Here is an 18129-nt window from a genome sequence, read left to right as displayed (position 1 = left end):
AGGACCTCAGTGTGCCAGCGCCACCGACGCGCCTCGAGTTTTCGCTCTTTGCGAATGCGCAAGCCAAAGCGCCGCTGTGCTCGACGACGATCCAGTGCCCGGGCAAGTCGTACCCCAAGCGTCTTCGCCAATAGTTTGCTCGCATCAACCAACTACGCTTCTCTTTGACAAGACATTATGTTCCATAATACAAGCATGACGGAATGTATGTTTCTTGAACCGGCTTTTTGAAGTCGACGACACAAATCGGGATCTTCAAGAGGCGTCATGCGCGCTGGCTGGGAGGCGGCTGTCGACTCGGCGAGCGGCAATACGTACTACTTTAACCGAAGGTTGGCTCGAGGCGGCGCGTCGACCAAGATATCATGAGAGTGCGTAGCTCGGGCGAGACGACATGGACACTGCCGCCGCTCATTGCGCACACGACCGAATCGGCGGCAACTTTGATCCAAAAAATGTATCGGGCCAAGCAAGCGCGTGCTCGGCTCCAGACAATGATGCACAGTATCTACCAGCGCATCTTTGATCCTACCACGCAGGCGTACTTTTACCACAACGTCAAGACGGGCGAGACCTCCTGGTGCATTCACTGCATGGGAATAGAATGTTGCTCAGGGCAGAGACTAGGATGACGCCGCGGGGGCTCAAGATCAAACCCAAAACATCGCCCAACGAAGGAGGCGCTGCCGAGGAGCCCGAGAGCTCACTGCCGCCTGGCTGGTCCGAGGCCTTTGATGACGGGACTCAGCATATCTACTATGTGAACGAGTCGACCAAAGAGACATCGTGGACGCGCCCGCAGGCAAGTCCGAGCTGGAAGCCCTTCGTGATGGACGAAGATGGAGCCGCAACTCTGCTGCAAGCAGCGTGGCGAGGGCGGCGCGACCGAGAGCGCGTCCGGCAGCAGCTCCTCGAGCGCTTTGTGCCTGTTCTCGACCCAGCAACAGGCGCGACGACGTACCTTGACGTGCAAACAAACATGTCTCTCGCGTTCGTGCAACACCTGATTGTACGAGAGGCAACTGACGCGTATCGAATCGTAGGGCGCGTCCTAATTTTCCTTGTACGCCGAGCAACCGAGCGATTTTGGCGGCATCAACCACCGCGGCGCCAAAGGATGAGATGGACGGCAGCGAGAGCAGTCGACGCTCCTTCCGCATTGGCCAGCGCACGTACCCTCGTTCGAAAGGCCAGGTACGACCGATGTCACATCTTGTTTGCCCGACACGACCAACGTAGCTCATTATTGATGCTGCCGAGGACCTCGAGCTAGAGGACATTCCCGTGATGGAGCTCGACATGAGTCGTCTGCAGGCGCTCAAGCTCACGAGTCGTATTTGGAACCTGGATCATTTGGAGCGTCTCCTGCTGAATGTACAATTCGTCAAGGAATACTCCTCCGACTTGACGATAGGAAAACCGACTCACGCGCATTCCGTCGGGTATTCAAGACCTCACCAAACTGGTCTACGTACGTGCGACACTAGTTCTCTTAAGCCTTAGTGTGTTGCTAGTTGAATGTGAGCCACAATGCTCTGGCAACGCTTCCACCCGGGCTCCAGACGACAAAGACACTGCAGCACCTCGACGCGTCGCACAACTGCATCGTCACCTTCTCGCCGCGTCTCTGGAAGCTAGGCAACCTCACACACTTGGACCTGAGCCACAACAAGCTGGTGGAGCTGCCGTATGTCGAAGGCGACCTCAAACTGTTGAAAGAAACGGGTGCGTGGGGTGTCGGAATTGGGCTTCTCTCCAAGCTGCACACGCTCCAGCTGCAGCACAACTCTCTTCGAGCATGGCCGCCAATGCTCGAAAGCTGCATGGCGCTGCGCACGCTGGACATGAGTGCGAACGCACTCACGGAGCTCAGCGAGGACGTGGGGAACTTGAGTCAGCTCGAATCGCTGGTCCTTCACCACAACCAGCTAAGCCGACTGCCCGATACGCTCGGTCTTCTTAGCCAACTGCGCACGCTGGATGCGTCGCACAACCTTCTGAATGATGTGCCAGCCAGGTACGAAATCGACGGTTTGCGTGTTTTATAGCATTTGGGCCTAGTATTGCTGATTGCACGCAACTTTCCATCTTGAACTTGACCTTCAATGCCCTTGCGTCGCTGCCTGAGGCCACCAAGGCGCTCGTCACCTTGACACACTTGCTTCTCTCGGAAAACTCATTTGTGGCATTTCCAAACCACCTTGCTGACATGCTTGCGCTCACGACACTGAACATGGCCTCGTGCAGTCTCTCGGCGCTGCCCGAAGGTTTCTGGACGTTTGCCAAAACACAGCTACCGAGTCTCTCGAGCGTCGATCTCTCGCACAACAGCATCCAATTTCTGCCGACAAAGGGTTTGACGCGCCTCAAAGGTGTGCTCACGACGTTGCGATTGAGCCACAATGCGTTGGAGGCGCTGGAGCCCCTTGTGTGCACTTGCCATCGCCTCACCGAGCTCTCTCTGTCCCACAACGCGCTTTCGACGCTGCCCGACGAGATTGCTGGCCTTAAAGGTACTGCGTTCCTACAGTCCTTCGCCAAGTACAACGTGGTGGAAATAGCGCTCGAAATCCTCGATGTGTCGTACAACCAGCTGCAAATGCTGCCAGAGACAGTGACCAACCTCGCCAAGCTCAAGACGCTTCGCGCCAATCACAATCAACTCCAGACGTTACCCAAACTCGTGGGTACGGCCTTCGACGAGTAGCATAACTTCGCATCGAGCGTGTCAATGTACTAGGTCGTTGGACATTGCTCGAGTATCTGGACGTGTCGCACAATGCGCTGACGCACTTGCCGTCGACTGTGCACGAGCTTCGGCGGCTAACTTTCCTCTCGGCGGCGTCCAATCAGCTCGTGCTGCGCCCACCGTACCTTCAGCACCACGTCGAGACGTTTGTGGATCTGAGCAACAACCCGTTCGAGACGCTCGACTGCGACTACCACGCGTACGTGACGGCCGTGTACAAGGCCAAGGCCGACGTCGACCGCGGCAAATACGCTTCCGCGCACGCGCTCTTCTCAGAGTTACTCTACGATACCAAGTTGCGGCCGTATAATTTGCTGCCTCCGACGCACCAGCATATTCGATCGGTCTCAGTCTTTTACCGAGGCATCTGCCGCTACCAGCAGGTAGAGATACTTCCCGCCTGAAGCCAACGTAAGACGTGTGGTAGATTATGACAGCGCTGCGGGAGCTCGAGCATGTGAGCCAAGAAGCCGCCGACGTCGCACGACTCGTGCACGAAGATGCACTGCTCCAGAACACACGTTGTCGCATCGGCGAAAAGCCCCGCTCTGTACCGCTGCGACCCACCGACGTTGTCCGCGAGTCCCAAGACCACATCGCAAACCTAATCGCCCAGAAAGGGCAACTTCGCACCGACATTGCCCTTTGGCGGGACGACGCCGTGCGCGATCTCAAGACGGCACTGCGCCTGCGTATGGAGCCTGCTACCTCGAGCTACACGCTTGCTATGCTGTACGCCAAGCTCGGCGAGGTGCACTCTACTCGTATATCTGCACATGAACTAGAGTTTGCATGTGTCTAGTATCCGAATGCGGTCCAGATGTGGACCACTGCAATGAGCCACGTGCCGACGGCACAGAGCGCTATGACGGACGGTGACGACAACGAGACGGTCACAACGGTACTTGTGCCACTTCTTTTGCACCGGGCCCGTGCGTACGCGGCCATGGGTCAGATCCCGCGGGCCCTTGTCGACTATCGGCGCATCCTCGCAGTCTTTCCGGATGACGCCGACGCCCAATTGGAGCTCCACGAGTGGAGCGAGCACCACCGCAAGTTCCACGAACCATGCGGCGTCGACAATGATGAGCTTCTTCGAGCGGTGAACGTTGATGTTGGCACGGGCATTGGACGCCGGCGCCACGACCCCGCGGTCCTCTCGCTGCCCACGCTAAACGAGATCGACTCGGCCTCCGCATTTCGTGAGGCCTGCCAGCGACTCCGCGACATTGCAGCGACAGCCCAGATACAAACGATTCAAGCCGAGAAGGCGGCCAAGGCAAGTCGCGACGCGGCGGTCGCACTCGTGCTCGATCGGAAGCGCGAGATTCGCGCCACCTTGGACATGCAGAACGAAGAGGTCAACCAGCGCAAGCGCGACGCTGCAATAGCTCGGGCTTTGTACATGCTTCAGCTGGAGCGCGCCCGCGAAGAAAACGAGCGCACGTGGATGGGCTACGAAGAGGACGTGCAGCGCTGGACCGAGCGCGAGCAAGCCCGCTTGCGCCAGGAGGAGCTGGACGCGCTCGAGGCTGCCAAGCGCAAGGCGGAAGAGAAGGCCGAGCTCAAGAAGCGAATTGCGCGTCGTGGTGGCCTACGCCAAGCATCGTCGACCCGCGGAAAGAGGAAATCGACTAAGTAAGCTCCGGCGCTTCCAAATTTGTAACTGGCGCAACTTCAAGTTGGTCCCGGGTTGTAAGTTAATTCCGGTGGGTGTATCCTATTCAGGCTCAATTGGCCTAGTTGAAGGAGTCAACCAGGACAAAAAAGGGCACAGCATCGTGCAACAACCACGGCAGTACCAGACGCTTGGCCCGACGGATGATAGGTAATGGACCTGGCCTCGCTGAGACCTCACGCGCGGCTAGGCGCTGCAATGACATCGGCGCGCTGCAGCCTCGTCGCTGGCGACGCAAAGTCCAATGCGTGGACAACGATCACGGCCGCGTGGCACACCCGGGACGGCCCGATCACGATCGACTGGACGCTGCCATCGGCCGTCGCACCCGGCGCCACGAGCCAACTTGTGGCCTGCGCAGATGCAGCATGCGTTGAATCTCAAGTTGTCGCTGGTGATGTGGTCATGGTCGGCGAAGCGCGTCTTCGCACGTCGTTTGGCACGTCGGAAGTGTTCGACGGTCCGCTCTCCGCGCAACTGATGGTCTCTGTCGGCGGCATGGTCGCGTACAACTGCGCAGCAACGGTCGAACCTGCGACGATGGTGCTCACGCGGCAGCTGCGAGGTCCGACGCCGGCGACTGTCGCTGCCGGGGGTCTTGAGATCGTCGCGCTTGTGTGCGGTATGACCGTCCTCGCCGTTCTTGGCATCTTCTCCAACATCTTTCGGAAGCGCGCCTCGAGTAACGCAGCGGTCACGCAGCCGACGCGGTCGCCAAACGTCAACAGCCCGACGCTCTTCTGCCATGGTATCGACGAAGCTGCATTGCTGCCGCAGGAAGCGACGTCGTCGAGCAGCGTGAGCGAGCTCTGGAAGACCATGTACCACGGCCACGTCGTCATGCTCAAGACGATTCGGAGCCACCACTCGCAGCCGTCGCAGGAAGACATTGAGACGTTCACGCGCGAAATCACGTTTCTCACCAAGTACCCCTCGTCCTTCCGTCCTAATTGCGAAATCTTATTCATGGACTTAGGCTGACGTCACCTTATGTCGTCAACGTCCTCGGTGGACGGTACCTCGCCACCGGGTCGATCCAGATCGTTATGGAGCACATGCCGCATGGCGATCTCAAGACACACCTCGGCACGACGCCGGCAGGCGGCTCGGCGTGGGAAGCCTACACGGAGCTTGCACTCGACATTGCCCAAGGCCTCTGCCTCTTGCACAGCTACGGGCTGCCGCACGGCGACTTGAAGAGCCGCAATGTTCTCCTTGGGCCTATCGCTGCCGACAGTGGCCGGGTCGGCTGCAAGCTCGCTGACTTTGGCCTCACTCGGTACAACCAAGCGACTCTCTCACGGTCCGTTGTCTTATGGCTGATGCTAGTACGTTGGAGCTCGACAGTCGCCAAATGTCGCAAGCCATCGGGCTCTACCGCTGGACGGCGCCCGAGGTCGTCCAGCAAATTGCGCTGACGCCAGCGAGCGATATTTACTCGTTTGGGATGCTTCTCTTTGAGATGGACTGCCGCGAAGTGCCGTACTGGAGCCGCCGGTCCCGCCAAGGCCAGATGCTCACCGACATGGCGGTCGCGATCGACGTTGTGCAGCACGGCATGCGCCCCAACTTCAAGTCGACGTGCCCCGTCTGGGTCGAAGAGCTCTGTCTCCGCTGCGTCGACCCAACACCCGCCAAGCGCCCGACGGCCACGCAGCTCCGTGACGCGATTCTCGATGCGATGACGAGCGCGAATGCCGATGACGTGGCACCGCTCCCGACGTTTGGGCCGTCGCGCTTCTCGGTGCGCGGCAACTACTCGACGATGCACCACAGCTCGATCTTGGATCTCATGGGCGAGAAGCTCAACCTGCACGACCTCCGCCCGTGGCGCGTGGAAGAAACGCAGCTCCAACCTATCGAAGAGATCGCCAAAGGCGCATTTGGCGAAGTGTGGCGGGGGCTCTACAAGGGCAACCCCGTCGCGATCAAGACGCTCATCGCGTTCGAGTCGCACACGCCCGAGGACCTCCAGGTCTTTATCGACGAGATGAAGATCATGACCACGTACGCTCCTTCTTATTCCGTGCTCGTGCGTCAGCTCCGAGGGTAATTGCGTAGGCTTCGGTCGCGCTACATTTGCCAGATGATTGGCGCGAGCTGGATGCCGTCGTGCGAGATCAAGCTCGTGCTCGAGTACATGAACGGCGGCGACCTCAAAAACTACTTGACGCGGACGGCGGCGGCCGCCGAGCTCTCGACCGCGTGGACGGAGAAGCTCTTGATTGCACTCGACATTGTCGAAGGGCTCTGCTACATCCACGACCTCAACATCATCCACCGCGACCTCAAGTCGCGCAACGTGCTCTTACAGAACGCGGGGCGTCTCTCGGCCAAGCTCACGGACTTTGGCATCTCGCGCTACATTGAGATGGATGGGCGCAGTATGAGCTGCGGCGTCGGCACGTACCGCTGGATGGCGCCCGAGATCATCTTGGGCAAGCACTACACGGTCGCGGTCGACATGTACTCGTTCGGCATGATCTTGAACGAAATGGACACGCACCAAGTGCCGTACTACAACGAGCGCACGCCCGAGGGCCAGCTCATCACGGACATTGGCATTGGCGACAAGGTCCGCCGCGGCCTCCTCCGACCCAAGTTTACCTCGTCGTGCCCGCCGTGGGTCCAAGCGCTGGCATTGCGCTGCGTCGATATGAACCCCAACGACCGCCCGACCGCGCGCCAAGTGCGCAACGAAATCAAGTGCCAACTGGACCCGGCGCTTTTTGAATAACCACCGTTCGAGTTCAAAACGCTTTGAGATTGCACTGTACATTCGCCATATCATCTCATGATGATATCGCTGCCGACAGCAGCTGCGAGGACAGTTGCCTCCACGAGAGTGTCCTGCTGCTCGGACAGAGCAAGGGTCCGTAAATGGACGCGGCCGGCGGACAGCGAGTGAACAACGCCGATGGGCCTTTGGAAGGTTGGATGGGGGACGTAGCTTCTGCGCTCAGGCAAGTAGGGATCGAGACGCGACCGAGCCTCGTCCACAGTCCATTCATGCCCCCATTACGCAAAGATCGCGATTTGCACTTTTTCTTTGAATTCGGATTTTTATGGGCACCCACCCTCGTGCTTCAATCATTGGGGGCCGGTAGGGGTACCCTCTTCTCCACGTCGGACCGCGAGGCACCCACAGCGATGATGGGTCCCATGGCACCAGTGGCCCCGGATCTCGCTGTCCCGCACTGCTACATAGCGTTGCCAACATGGGTACTACGCCTCGAGCGACTACCGTATGCACCACCGCGCCAAGGTCCAAGCGCCTGTCCAATGGCAAAAGCAGCGCGCCCACCCCGATCTTGCTGCAGGTGATCCACCTCGCGTGGCGGCGGATCGGTGCTGCGTACGCCAGTGAGCCTATCTCGCGTGCGAGATGGGTCGAGTCGAGATGGGTCGCCTGGGTAATACAGTACGCGGGTTGGTGCTCCCTTTTTTCTAGCACCCCCTCTGCGAATTTTGATTCGCAAGTCCAGTGGCGATTATTTGCGATGCGACGCGTGCTGCTACTGACGCTCGCCGTCGTGGCCGCCGACCCCATACCGACGGTCCTCACCTCGTGCGCCCCGGTCAAGGCTGGGCCAGGCCCAGAGTCGACGCCGCCCTGCCGCTTCACGACGGCCGCGGCCGCGACATGGACCAATGCGTCGCTCGTCATCGACTGGTCCGTGGCGACGACAGCAGTCGACATTGCGACCATCGCCGACGCTTCCATGGGCTACGCATTGCAAGGCGCGGAGGCCAACATGACGTGGCTTCCCGCGCGAATCACGGGTACCGGCGACAACGTCTCGGTGAGCATCCCGTCGCCAGCTGCCAATAGCGTACATCGTCTCGAGCTTGTGGCATTTGTGTACACCAGCGTCGAGCGCACAACGTTGCACGCGAGCTGTCTAGTGACAGTGCCAAGGAGCGTCATCGAGCTCCCACTGGCGGCAGCGTCGTCGGACGCGCCGTCGTCCGAGGACACGTCGTCATCATCACCACCACCCAAGACGCTTGTGGTCGCCCTCGCCGTCAGTGGGAGCGTTCTTGTTGCGCTTTTTATCGTTTGCTGCTGGTACCGAGCTCGAAAAGGCCGACCGAACGTCGACCCGCCGATGCCCATGACGCCACCCGCGCCGCTCAAGTGGCAAACGCAGTCGCTCGGGACGGCCTCGGACCCACGCACCAACTCGTCGGCGCTCATGCGGTCGTCGCGCGGACACGCGCACTCGACGGCGTCCGAGCCACTTGGCGAACTCTGGCGCGAGACGGAAGGGATCCACGTCTACGGCGGGTACAGCCGGCGCAGTATCCCGCTCGACGAGTACTATCCGAGCCCAACCCAGAGCTCGATTGCAACGGGGTACGACGACCCACGTACGACACGCGACTTTGACGGGTCGTCGTCCATCTTTAGCGCCGGCGAAAGCTCCGTGGACCTTCGGAGCACGTTTGGAAGCGACCTCTCGAGCCACTCGCAGCCAGTGTACGGGCGGCCACGGCCCGTCTCGGGCGCCAGCACGACAGCGTCGTTTTAATTTATAGCTTTGTATCAATGGTATCGTCCATCGGGTCGCGTCCTTTCCCGAGTTGTGGGACGGGGCAAAAGCCATCTCCAACGGTAGAAGGGCCATCCATTATCGATCGATCGAGATGACGATGGAGCTGCCGATCCACGAACGCGTGAATGCCATGAACCTGGCCTCGATGGCGGCGCCGGACTCGATCATCCCACTTTTTGAGGTCGCAGATAGCGCGCTGCTGGAGGCGTCGTTCCCGTCGCACGATTGCACGATCGCTTGCGACCCGACGTGGCTTCTCCTCGAGCCGCTCGCACCAGCACCAGCTGTTGCGACAGCGGTGGCCGCCGACCCCAAACCGAGCGCGCCGTCGGGCGAACGTCGGCGGCTGTGCAGCGACGTCGACTGTAAGAGCCAAGCGCGCGCATTCGGCAAGTGCAAGCGCCACGGTGGCTCGAAGCGGTGCGCCCACGCCGGCTGCGACAAGAGCGTGCAGAGTCGCGGCCTTTGTATTCGGCACGGTGGTGGGTCGCGCTGCAAGATTGCCTCGTGCACCCGGGCGTCCCAGAGCTTGGGGCTGTGCAAGCTGCACGGCGGTGGCCGGCCCTGCGCCATCGTCGGTTGCGACAAGAAGGCCCACATGAAGCAGCTCTGCCGACAGCACGGCGGCGGCGATCGCTGTTCGTTTCCTGGCTGCGATAAGTGGGTGCAGCGCCTAGGCATGTGCCTCAACCATGCACGCGACCGCGCTGGCGACGACGACTTCTTCTACTCCAGTACCGAGTCTTAACTATAACTACTGCTTGGATACGTGGCTTGCCGACGTGATCTTGGATGCGGTTGAAGCTAATGGGTGGCCGACCAAGCGCGTGTGTAGCGGTGGTCGTGCTTCAGAGGTTGAAGGCGAGGGCAGTACCAGTTGCTGTCAACTTCACGGCGAGATTCGGTCTTCCTGTCGTGGCAGCGTGGCATCTCACGGCAACGATATTCGTAATATTATTTTGCACGTGGATCTTCCGATAAGCTTATAAGTTGTATGCAATTATAATAATAGGGTGCTGGATACTTGAATAATATTATGAGTCCGACGTCGATGGTCGCCAGTTTGCAATTTGCCACCGCGGGACGAGGACGATGATGCTGCGCGGGCCGAAGTCGGGAACGCTCCATCTTCATGCGGCGCCAAGTGTGGATGCAAGTGACGACGGCGAAGACGACGGCCTATATGCACACATGAAGCCGAGCACGACTTACTGCTGGAAGCTGCGCCAGTCGAATCAAGCGACCGAGGTCCTCGTCGGTGGCCAAGGAAGCGCATGTGCGCTCACGATGACGCTCATGCTGCCGCGACTCCTGACGGGGATACCTACCACGGTACGAACACGGGCTCTTCTGCGTGAGCTGACAAGGGACAAGGTGACAGCCGCGTGGACCATCTCGATGATCCAATATCCTACCAGCAAGGCGCTGGGCCTCTCGGAGCTACGCGCTGCAATCGATGCGACTGGCATCGCTGGCGTCGAGGCTCTAGCGACGATACAAGCATGCTGGGCGCAAGGCCTTGCGTCTTGCGACCTTTTCTCGCTCGACACGTCTCTGCCAGCGTGTATGCTGGTCGTTCCTCTTGGCGGCGGCATGACAGACGACAGCTCGCGCAACTTCTCGGCGACTGTGCTTCTCGATCGACCGGGCGTCTACTGCTTGTATGCCCGCGTGGCGCTGCCAGTGTCGAAGTCGCTCGGGTTGTATGATTTTGCCGTCGTCCAGCGCACAGAGGTTCTTCTTGCACCGACGATACACGTCTCGTCATTGACATGGCTTGATGCGTACTGAGCCAGCTTCGGCCATCCATCGACCAGCTTTCACGTTCGGGGTCCACCGAAACGTCGCCGCCAGCATCGAGTCGCAACGCCGACGGTTTGCTTGCATTTCGCACCTCGCACCTCATTTGTGTTGCTGTTCGTAGACAAGTGGCCGGTGATTGCAGCGTCGTCCAGTCTTTTCGTACTCGCGCTGCTCGGTCTCGCGTGTCTCTTCTACCGGAAGCGGCACAATGCGCTCTTGTCGCAAGCTCGTGCGCCGAGTGACGACCGCGCGACACTTGCCTCCAGGGGCATAATGGTCAAGTCCAAGCCCCGGGTCATGTCACGCGTTCCCATCATCGAGTCGTCAACGCCTTTCGTCTACGAGTGTCCGACGGCCACGTGGGCCGGAAGTCCCGACGCCCGCTTTGACGATGATGTCTCGATCGATACGTCGTTTGTGTACTTGGCGGCCGACGTAGATGCTAGTGCAGTCTCAGACAGTACACTTGATACAACGTCGTTGGGCATTTGATCTTTGTCGAGGAGCGTCCGTCTGGTGAGTGCCTTAATAGAAAGGCCAGTCGACCGTTTCGCGTGTCAAGTATTATATTGGGTTATGGACCACGCCGCCAATGTCGTCCGCGCCGCAGCGCACCTCCGGGCCAAGATGCTGCCGTCCGAGAAGAAGTTGTTGACCAAGGCCCAGCGTCTCCAAGCCATCCTCAACAAGAAGTCCGAGCAGCGGTCGGCCGAAGGTATAGTCGTGCGGCGGATGGGAGGCTGTATCGAGCGTGGTATTTAGAGGTCGATGTCCTCTTCGAGTGGGTCGTCCAGAATGAAGCGACGTGCAAGCTCTTTAGCGGCATCCAAGACGTCATTTGCAAGACGATTTGCCGCGAAATGACCTTGTACAACGCTCCGCCCGGTACGGTGGTATGCTACCAAGGCGACTTTGGCGACATCTTCTACATCGTCCTCGCCGGCCAAGTCTCGCTCTACGTGGCGCCCAGCGAAGCCCATATGCCCATAGAAGACGAGCTGCGCGGACAGCTTGGTACCTACCCGGACGAGGCCTCACGCAAATCGCTCGGCATGTTCATTCGCAAGATTGGGGGCGGTGGGACGTTTGGCGAGCTCGCCGTCCTCGACCCATCGGCACAGCGGTATGCTTTACTAGCTCACAATGATAGACCATCATCGCCATGTCCAGGACGTGCTCGGTCGTGACCAACGTCTTGACGTCGTTTATTTGCCTGAAACGGGGTGCGTACCACCGCCTTCTCCGCGCCAGCAACGGCGACGAGATTACCTTTACGCAGTTTGAGTTTATCGAGGATTTGTACTACTTTGAGTCGTGGACTCACGGCGACATCTCGCGCCTCTCCAACAAGCTCAAGCTCCTCGCTGTGCCAGCGGATGTACGACGCTGTCGCGAGGTTGTATCTGAGGATGCGTAGAGCTTCTTACTGCGCCACGGCAACGAGGCCAACGCCATGTACTTCATCTACTCGGGCGTCGTGCAAGAGTCGCTGCCGATGACGGCGCTCGTCGATGACGCGGGCTACGTCGTCAAGTACACGCCCGTGGACGAAAAGCCAACCAAAAAGTCCAAGGCCGCCGTCGCGCCGGAAGAAAGCGTGATCCAAGGCATCCACTTTGGCGACCTGCGGCGGAAGCGCGCGAGCTTGGAAACGGCCTTGTACGAAGAGCACGATATCTGCGGGGAGCACGCCCTCGTTTTTAACGAAAGCCACAGCAAAGTCGAGTTGCGCGCCGGTATCCACCAAAATTGTTGTGGTTCTCTGGAGGACTGATACACAACGCGTGTCTAGTCACGGACGTCAAGGCGCTCGTGATGGATGTAGATATTAATGCAATTTGGCGCGAAACTAATGACGTCGACTAGCGCGCGACGTGGAATGACGTCTTTATGATCGACCGCCTCGACCACATTCTGGCGGCGCAGCAGCTCTTCCGGGAGATGGCGCTCGCGCGAGACCATTGGCGCCAAACGCGCATCGCGATCGCGTCGACCCACCCGCGTCTGCTGCTGACCATGTCTCTTGACACGAGGTAATGATGACTCAAGGCGGTTTGCTAGATCGACGCGCTCGATGATGAAGCATGCGCGGACTATCTGCGGCTGGTGCGGGTCCCACGACCACATTTCAGGTTCAATTCAATCGTCGTCACGCGTACGTTGTGTGAACTATGCCCCAGGCGACAGCGTGTGCTCCAAGGTCGTCGAGGCCAAGCACCAAGCAGCGATCCGAAAGCAGCGCAAGAAAGAGGCCGACGACCAGCGCATTTCAGAGGCGAAAGCCGACCTCCTCTTTGCTCGCAAACGCACGCCGCAGATGCTCCAGCAAAAGCTCCGCCTTGCCGCCCAAACGGTAGAGCCGCGCTTTGTAATCTCGTAGCCCTAATCTTCGGTCTAGGCGGCGACAACGGCGCATTTGCAACAGAAAAAGGCGGATCTGATGTCGCCGCGGGACCAATTGTACCGCGACTGGCAAATCGCCGCGACCAAGCAAAAGGCAATTGCCGAGGCCCGAGGCGCGTCGCCCAAGCTCCAGGTCTGTACGGCGGGCGCCCTGCCGTGTCCCACGCACCAGTGTAGGTGCCACCGACGCTCCGCACGTCCGTCAACTCGCCCCCACGGTCGCCCCATAGCTTGCACCGACACGGAGCATCCAAACCCACCTCACCGCGGAGCAACAACCAGCCGCCGCGACAGCTTTTCTACCTGCCATCGTCCGACGAGGACCACGGAGCGCGGCGCCCCGAGCTGGTGCCGCACCTGCCGCTTCGCATGCAGAACAACATTGCGCAGGAAAACTTGACCGTCGTGTACAAGACGCGTCTCCTCGAGAGTCTCAAGGTCCAGCTCTGTCGCTGCTGGACGATGCTTGAAACAGTGAGATAGAAAGTGCACACGATGGCCGAGTACCGCTCGCGGCGGGTCGAGGTCATGACGCAGCTCGAAACGCCGGGCGACGACGCGGCCTTGCCGCTGCGGCCACGCGTGCCGCGCAATCGGCGCTGGCGGCGCGGACAACCAACGCGGCTTGATCGGCGAGTGAACCGCGTGCTTCGACAGCTCTGGCCCGACGAGCTGCCCAAGATCGAAGAGAGCTTGCAAGCCATCAAAATTGGCGAATGAACGCGAATGGTGTCTATCGGTCGTCTACAACTAGGAGGAGGCGCGCGCCTTGGAGGCGTGCGCAATGGCTATGAGCTCGGTCAGGAGCGGGCGCAGCTCGTGCAATGGCAGCATCGTCGTCGCATCGCTGAGACCGCGCGACGGGTCGGGATGTGTCTCGATGAACAAGCCATCGACGCCGACTACCAAGGCGTAAGGGTGTGGTCGAGGGTAGAGAGCGTACCGGCGGCGGCCATGCGGGCGATTGTCGCAATGAATTCGCGGTCGCCGCCGCTTGTGGTGCTGGCGCCCGTGCGCTGGACGCTGTGCGTAATGTCTTGGACGACCAGAGCTCCGTTCGCGCGTAATTTGGGGATGTTGCGCGGGTCGACAACGAGGTCGCCGTACCCAAACATGGTGCCTCGATCGGTCAAGATGACGTCTGTATACGAGGCATCAACGCGGGCAAGCAAGAACGGGCGACGCACCGGCATGCCCCGTCGTTGTCGTGACCTTCTTGGCCGCGAGGAGCTAGCACGCATGTTTGTGAAACACGCAGGATGCGATTGCTCTACCATCGTGTCGGCCGAGCACATTTGTCCCTTCTTGATGTTGACGAGCTTGCCGGTGCGGGCGGCCGCGACCAAGAGATCGGTCTGGCACCCGTGAGAAAGTCATCCCGAGAGCGTTGCGGTACCTGTCGACAGAGGTACGCTGGGATCTGCACAATGTCGACGACGTCGCCAACCGCTTGCACCTGGTACGTCTAGTGGCAGTCGCGCATGAGCTACTAATGTCGACGTCCATTGCACGTTGCCTCGTGCACATCCGTGAGCAGCGGCAGTCCCGTTTCGGCCTTGACGGCCTCCAAGATCGCCAGCCCTTGTTCGAGACCTGGTCCGCGAAAGCTATGGTAATCGCAATACGCATATGCATCTTGCAAGCGCCATGTACCTCGCAATGTCTTGCCGGTTGGCTTTGTCAAAGCTGGCCTTGAAGACAACCGGGATCTGCAGCTCGTCGCCAATGGCCTTGAGGCTATAGCGCTGTCAACGCGGGTCATGCAGCGGACCATGGCGGCTACCTATGCGCGATCTCGAGCACGACGTCCTTGGACTCGATGACGCATGGACCGGCCACGAGGAAGAACGGGCTCGCCCGGCGCAGGGTGGCCGCGAGCATTCTTGGATTTTGATTCAATTTTGTCGGATTTTTATTCTTTTTCGCAGCCAACAAATAAAATCGATGGCGGCGCGGGAAGTCTACCCGCTCGTCCGGCGCCTCGTCGTCGGCCTCGGCAACCCGGGCGAGAAGTTCCACAACACGCGGTAGCTCCACCGCAATGGCTCCTCTCACGTCGCGCGTAGCCACAACATTGGCAAGATGGCCCTCCAGCACCTCTTTGCTGCGCATGGCGCTCCGCCATTCGTCGACGTCAAGGCCGTGCACGGCGAGAGCGCGGTGCATCAGCTGCGCTTCGACGAGCTGCAAACGCGACTTGGCGACGACCTCATTGATCGCATGTCGGAGCGGCGCAAGGCGCGAACTGTCGCCGAGGGCGTGCCGTATCCTGTCGTCGATGTGCATGGCCTCTTGCCGTCGACGTACATGAACCGCAGTGGCATGTCGGTCAAGAGCTACCTCAACACGCATCATTTCCGGTGCGTCGATCCTCGTCATGATCATGAAAGTTACATGAGGAGCGCAGGCTCAAGAACAATGCGCTCGTCATCAACAAGCACGACGAGCTGCTCGTGCTCACGGACGACATCACGCTGCCGTTTGGCACGTGCCGCTTCAAGCCCAAGGGCGGCCACGGCGGCCAGAACGGCGTCCGCGACGTCATTAAGTGCATCGCGTCCGAGAAGTTTGCGCGGCTCAAGATCGGCATTGGCTGTCCGTCGTGGTTTCTCGATCCGGCGAACAAAGGCAACCCGCCGCCAGGACTGCAGCTCGACAAGTACGTTCTCGGCAAGTTCCAGCCACACGAGATGGACGACATGCGCGCGCTCATGGTCTACACGTCGGCGCTGCTTCGCGTGTATGCCCATCGCGGCCTGAACGAAGCCACTGCGCTCGCCAACAGCACCGACATGAAAGCGTACAAGAAGGACAAGCCCAAGCCCAAGCCCAAGGCTGACTCGCCGCCGCCAACCAAGAAGCAGCGGTTAGACTAATGGGACGTTGTTGTTTAGCGACGGGCGTTGAAGTGTTAAATATATGGCAAAGGCAGCTGGCTACGACACGGTCGGCAGGTCGCGCTGGGACGCGAGGACCGCGACGTCGTCCGAGATGGCGCTCGGCCGGAGCTTGTACGCACCGCGCGAACTCCCGATCATGTCTTCCAGCAAGTAGAACGCCGGTTCGTCGTGGCCGTTGGCGTCAACGAGGCCGAACGCCATGTCCTCGAGCAGTTGCACTTGGTCGACGACGGTCGGGCCGTCGCTGACACCCGCGAACGCGTCAATGTCGGCGCAAGAGAGCGACGACGTCGACGCGGCGCGGGGCTTCCAGATGAGGAGCACGATGGCGAGGCCGACGACCGCGAGCACGATCGTGCCGATGCTCAGCGAGCAGATCAAGATGACGTTGGTCGCGTCATTTTCGGGCACGACAGACTTGTTGGCGGCGCAGCGGCCGAGCAGAGGCAGCAATGACAGGAGCACTGGTCGTCCAAGCATCGCTCGTCGTCGTTGTCGTCTTCGAGTGGCTTGGGTTCTGTCACGAGTAACTAGTAGAAAGACGGTGTGCGTCAGGAACTTGCAGCGAAGTTTCTCACCCAGCCATCGTCAGCAAGTGAATGCGTGATCGGCTGCTCCCGCAAGTGCAACGAGGCTCGGGCATAGGCAGGTGACAAGGCACGGCAAAGGCTTGACGAGCCTCTACCGGCATGTCTAGTGTATGTGCTTGCGACGCCATCGTCGATGGCGAAGCTCCTCGCCTCGAGCGTGGGATCTCGGATGTCAATTGCTGATGAGTTGGGACAAAGCACATGCGAGTAACGTTGCTGGCGGGTAAAACCTCCGATTTGTATCGAGTTACAGAGTTTGCCCGTGTCAAACTGGGCAAAACCAGGCCCCGTGGCTTGTCGAGCACGTTCCCGTCACGTTCCGCGTCTGCTTGACATTGCAGGGAGCTTGAACACAATGTGATGTGATGTAGTACGAGCCTCCTGTGCTCATGCTGGAAAGAACCAAGTTGCCGACCAAAGTGTTGGCGCAGAACGACATGACCAGAAATTGGCCCCATCAACCACAGGCGGGCCGGGCACTGAGCTACAGATGCTCCACGGCGCTATATCAAGACAGCAATCAAGACACGTGCTATGGTGCCTTGGTATGGCCTGGCCATTAGCGATTGTGGCTCTTGGCTCTATCGTATGCACTTCACTTCGCGTGCTGCTCGAATCAAATTTTGTGCTGTGTACATCCTTGAAGTCACCATGGACTGCCGACGTCTGGTGCTGCCACGTCATTTGCACATTTGTGTATGGAATATTATCGCTAGCTTATGACGCCTCGTTGTCCACAACCACAAGCTTGTTGCGCTTGTGCTGTCGAGACCACGCCTTGAGCGCCCGCGGCCAGCGCCCTGGCGTCACCACCTCGGCCGTTGTCGGCGCAGCGTCCGTCGATGACTCGATCGTGAGGCAGCACGGATACCACGCGGTCGGTCCTCGGTGCCGCTGGCGCGTGGCCACAAATGCGTAGAGTCTGTGGTTCGTCGCCATCCACTGGTACATGGCGGGCACAATCTTGCGCGCAAACGGTCCAAAGACGTTGGTGAGAAACGAAAGGAGCTCGGCCGCTGTGCGCTCACCGGCGTCAAAGGCCAAGCACTCGGCGTGGAGCGCATCGTATCGGTCGCTCAGCACCGCGCTCCACGTGGTGGCTACCGTGACGCAGGCGCGGGGGAGCTCCCCGGAGCACGTCGGGCAAAAACTGGCGCAGGATGCGCCGAGCTTCGCCCCGAGCGCCGCAAAGACGTCAGTTGGAAGCCGCGCCTTCCACGCTGGCAGCGGCATGGGCAAGATGCAAATCGGACAGGCGACGTTGGCGACAACGTCACTGGAGGCACAGGCGGCAGCGATGTACTGTGCGAGGCAGCTTGTGCAGACGCGGGCGGGGCAGAGCGCATTGCAGAGACCTCGGGTGTCGACGAGTGCGTCGGCGCAGAGCTGGCACGGCTGCAAGGCGACCGAGAGCAGTCCACGCTCCGCATCGATCCACTCCATCCTTCTC

General features: G+C 59.8%; 9 protein-coding genes across 9 annotated transcripts; 6 read left to right on the top strand and 3 right to left on the bottom strand.

Annotated features, from left to right (window-relative positions):
• Positions 1-267: 267 nt before the first annotated feature.
• On the top strand, positions 268-7164 carry SDRG_13459 (TKL protein kinase; the record flags this gene model as incomplete). The annotated part of the gene is made up of 16 exons (XM_008619549.1): positions 268-332; positions 380-580; positions 628-990; positions 1044-1194; positions 1240-1374; positions 1415-1471; positions 1515-2017; positions 2062-2513; positions 2562-2687; positions 2741-3132; positions 3177-3500; positions 3552-4338; positions 4618-5353; positions 5404-5706; positions 5757-6434; positions 6489-7164. The coding sequence occupies 16 exons, from the start codon at positions 268-270 to the stop codon at positions 7162-7164; spliced, it is 5949 nt and encodes a 1982-aa protein (XP_008617771.1).
• A 652-nt stretch (positions 7165-7816) lies between these two features.
• Positions 7817-9002, top strand: SDRG_13458 (hypothetical protein). The gene has a single exon (XM_008619548.1). It carries the CDS (start codon positions 7928-7930, stop codon positions 8957-8959), a length of 1032 nt encoding a protein of 343 aa, XP_008617770.1. The 5' UTR covers positions 7817-7927; the 3' UTR covers positions 8960-9002.
• Positions 9003-9080: 78 nt separating this feature from the next.
• SDRG_13457 (hypothetical protein) lies at positions 9081-9747 on the top strand (the record flags this gene model as incomplete). The annotated part of the gene is made up of 1 exon (XM_008619547.1): positions 9081-9747. The coding sequence occupies one exon, from the start codon at positions 9081-9083 to the stop codon at positions 9729-9731; it is 651 nt and encodes a 216-aa protein (XP_008617769.1). The 3' UTR covers positions 9732-9747.
• Positions 9748-10075: 328 nt separating this feature from the next.
• SDRG_13456 (hypothetical protein) lies at positions 10076-11278 on the top strand (the record flags this gene model as incomplete). Its single annotated transcript, XM_008619546.1, has 4 exons — positions 10076-10315; positions 10358-10717; positions 10780-10858; positions 10908-11278. 4 exons carry the CDS (start codon positions 10076-10078, stop codon positions 11276-11278), a joined length of 1050 nt encoding a protein of 349 aa, XP_008617768.1.
• An 84-nt stretch (positions 11279-11362) lies between these two features.
• SDRG_13455 (hypothetical protein) lies at positions 11363-13909 on the top strand (the record flags this gene model as incomplete). The annotated part of the gene is made up of 11 exons (XM_008619545.1): positions 11363-11501; positions 11549-11909; positions 11957-12164; positions 12204-12522; positions 12579-12607; positions 12653-12804; positions 12848-12918; positions 12967-13139; positions 13185-13322; positions 13367-13627; positions 13673-13909. 11 exons carry the CDS (start codon positions 11363-11365, stop codon positions 13907-13909), a joined length of 2088 nt encoding a protein of 695 aa, XP_008617767.1.
• A 30-nt stretch (positions 13910-13939) lies between these two features.
• Positions 13940-15070, bottom strand: SDRG_13454 (2-dehydro-3-deoxyphosphooctonate aldolase (KDO 8-P synthase); the record flags this gene model as incomplete). The annotated part of the gene is made up of 8 exons (XM_008619544.1): positions 13940-14091; positions 14133-14330; positions 14377-14419; positions 14464-14544; positions 14586-14654; positions 14706-14796; positions 14843-14926; positions 14973-15070. 8 exons carry the CDS (start codon positions 15068-15070, stop codon positions 13940-13942), a joined length of 816 nt encoding a protein of 271 aa, XP_008617766.1.
• Positions 15071-15133: 63 nt separating this feature from the next.
• On the top strand, positions 15134-16065 carry SDRG_13453 (hypothetical protein; the record flags this gene model as incomplete). The annotated part of the gene is made up of 3 exons (XM_008619543.1): positions 15134-15216; positions 15256-15549; positions 15597-16065. 3 exons carry the CDS (start codon positions 15134-15136, stop codon positions 16063-16065), a joined length of 846 nt encoding a protein of 281 aa, XP_008617765.1.
• On the bottom strand, positions 16055-16727 carry SDRG_13452 (hypothetical protein). Its single transcript, XM_008619542.1, has 2 exons — positions 16668-16727; positions 16055-16619 (listed from the first exon to the last, which is right to left on the bottom strand). The coding sequence occupies exon 2, from the start codon at positions 16567-16569 to the stop codon at positions 16126-16128; it is 444 nt and encodes a 147-aa protein (XP_008617764.1). The 5' UTR covers positions 16570-16619; positions 16668-16727; the 3' UTR covers positions 16055-16125.
• A 669-nt stretch (positions 16728-17396) lies between these two features.
• On the bottom strand, positions 17397-18122 carry SDRG_13451 (hypothetical protein; the record flags this gene model as incomplete). Its single annotated transcript, XM_008619541.1, has 1 exon — positions 17397-18122. One exon carries the CDS (start codon positions 18120-18122, stop codon positions 17397-17399), a length of 726 nt encoding a protein of 241 aa, XP_008617763.1.
• Positions 18123-18129: the final 7 nt, after the last annotated feature.

This window comes from Saprolegnia diclina (genome assembly GCF_000281045.1).
Source record: "Saprolegnia diclina VS20 unplaced genomic scaffold supercont1.60, whole genome shotgun sequence".
NCBI classification, from domain to species: domain Eukaryota; phylum Oomycota; class Saprolegniomycetes; order Saprolegniales; family Saprolegniaceae; genus Saprolegnia; species Saprolegnia diclina.
Note: the sequence above shows the minus strand (reverse complement) of the source record. Positions and strands in the feature narration are given on the sequence as shown.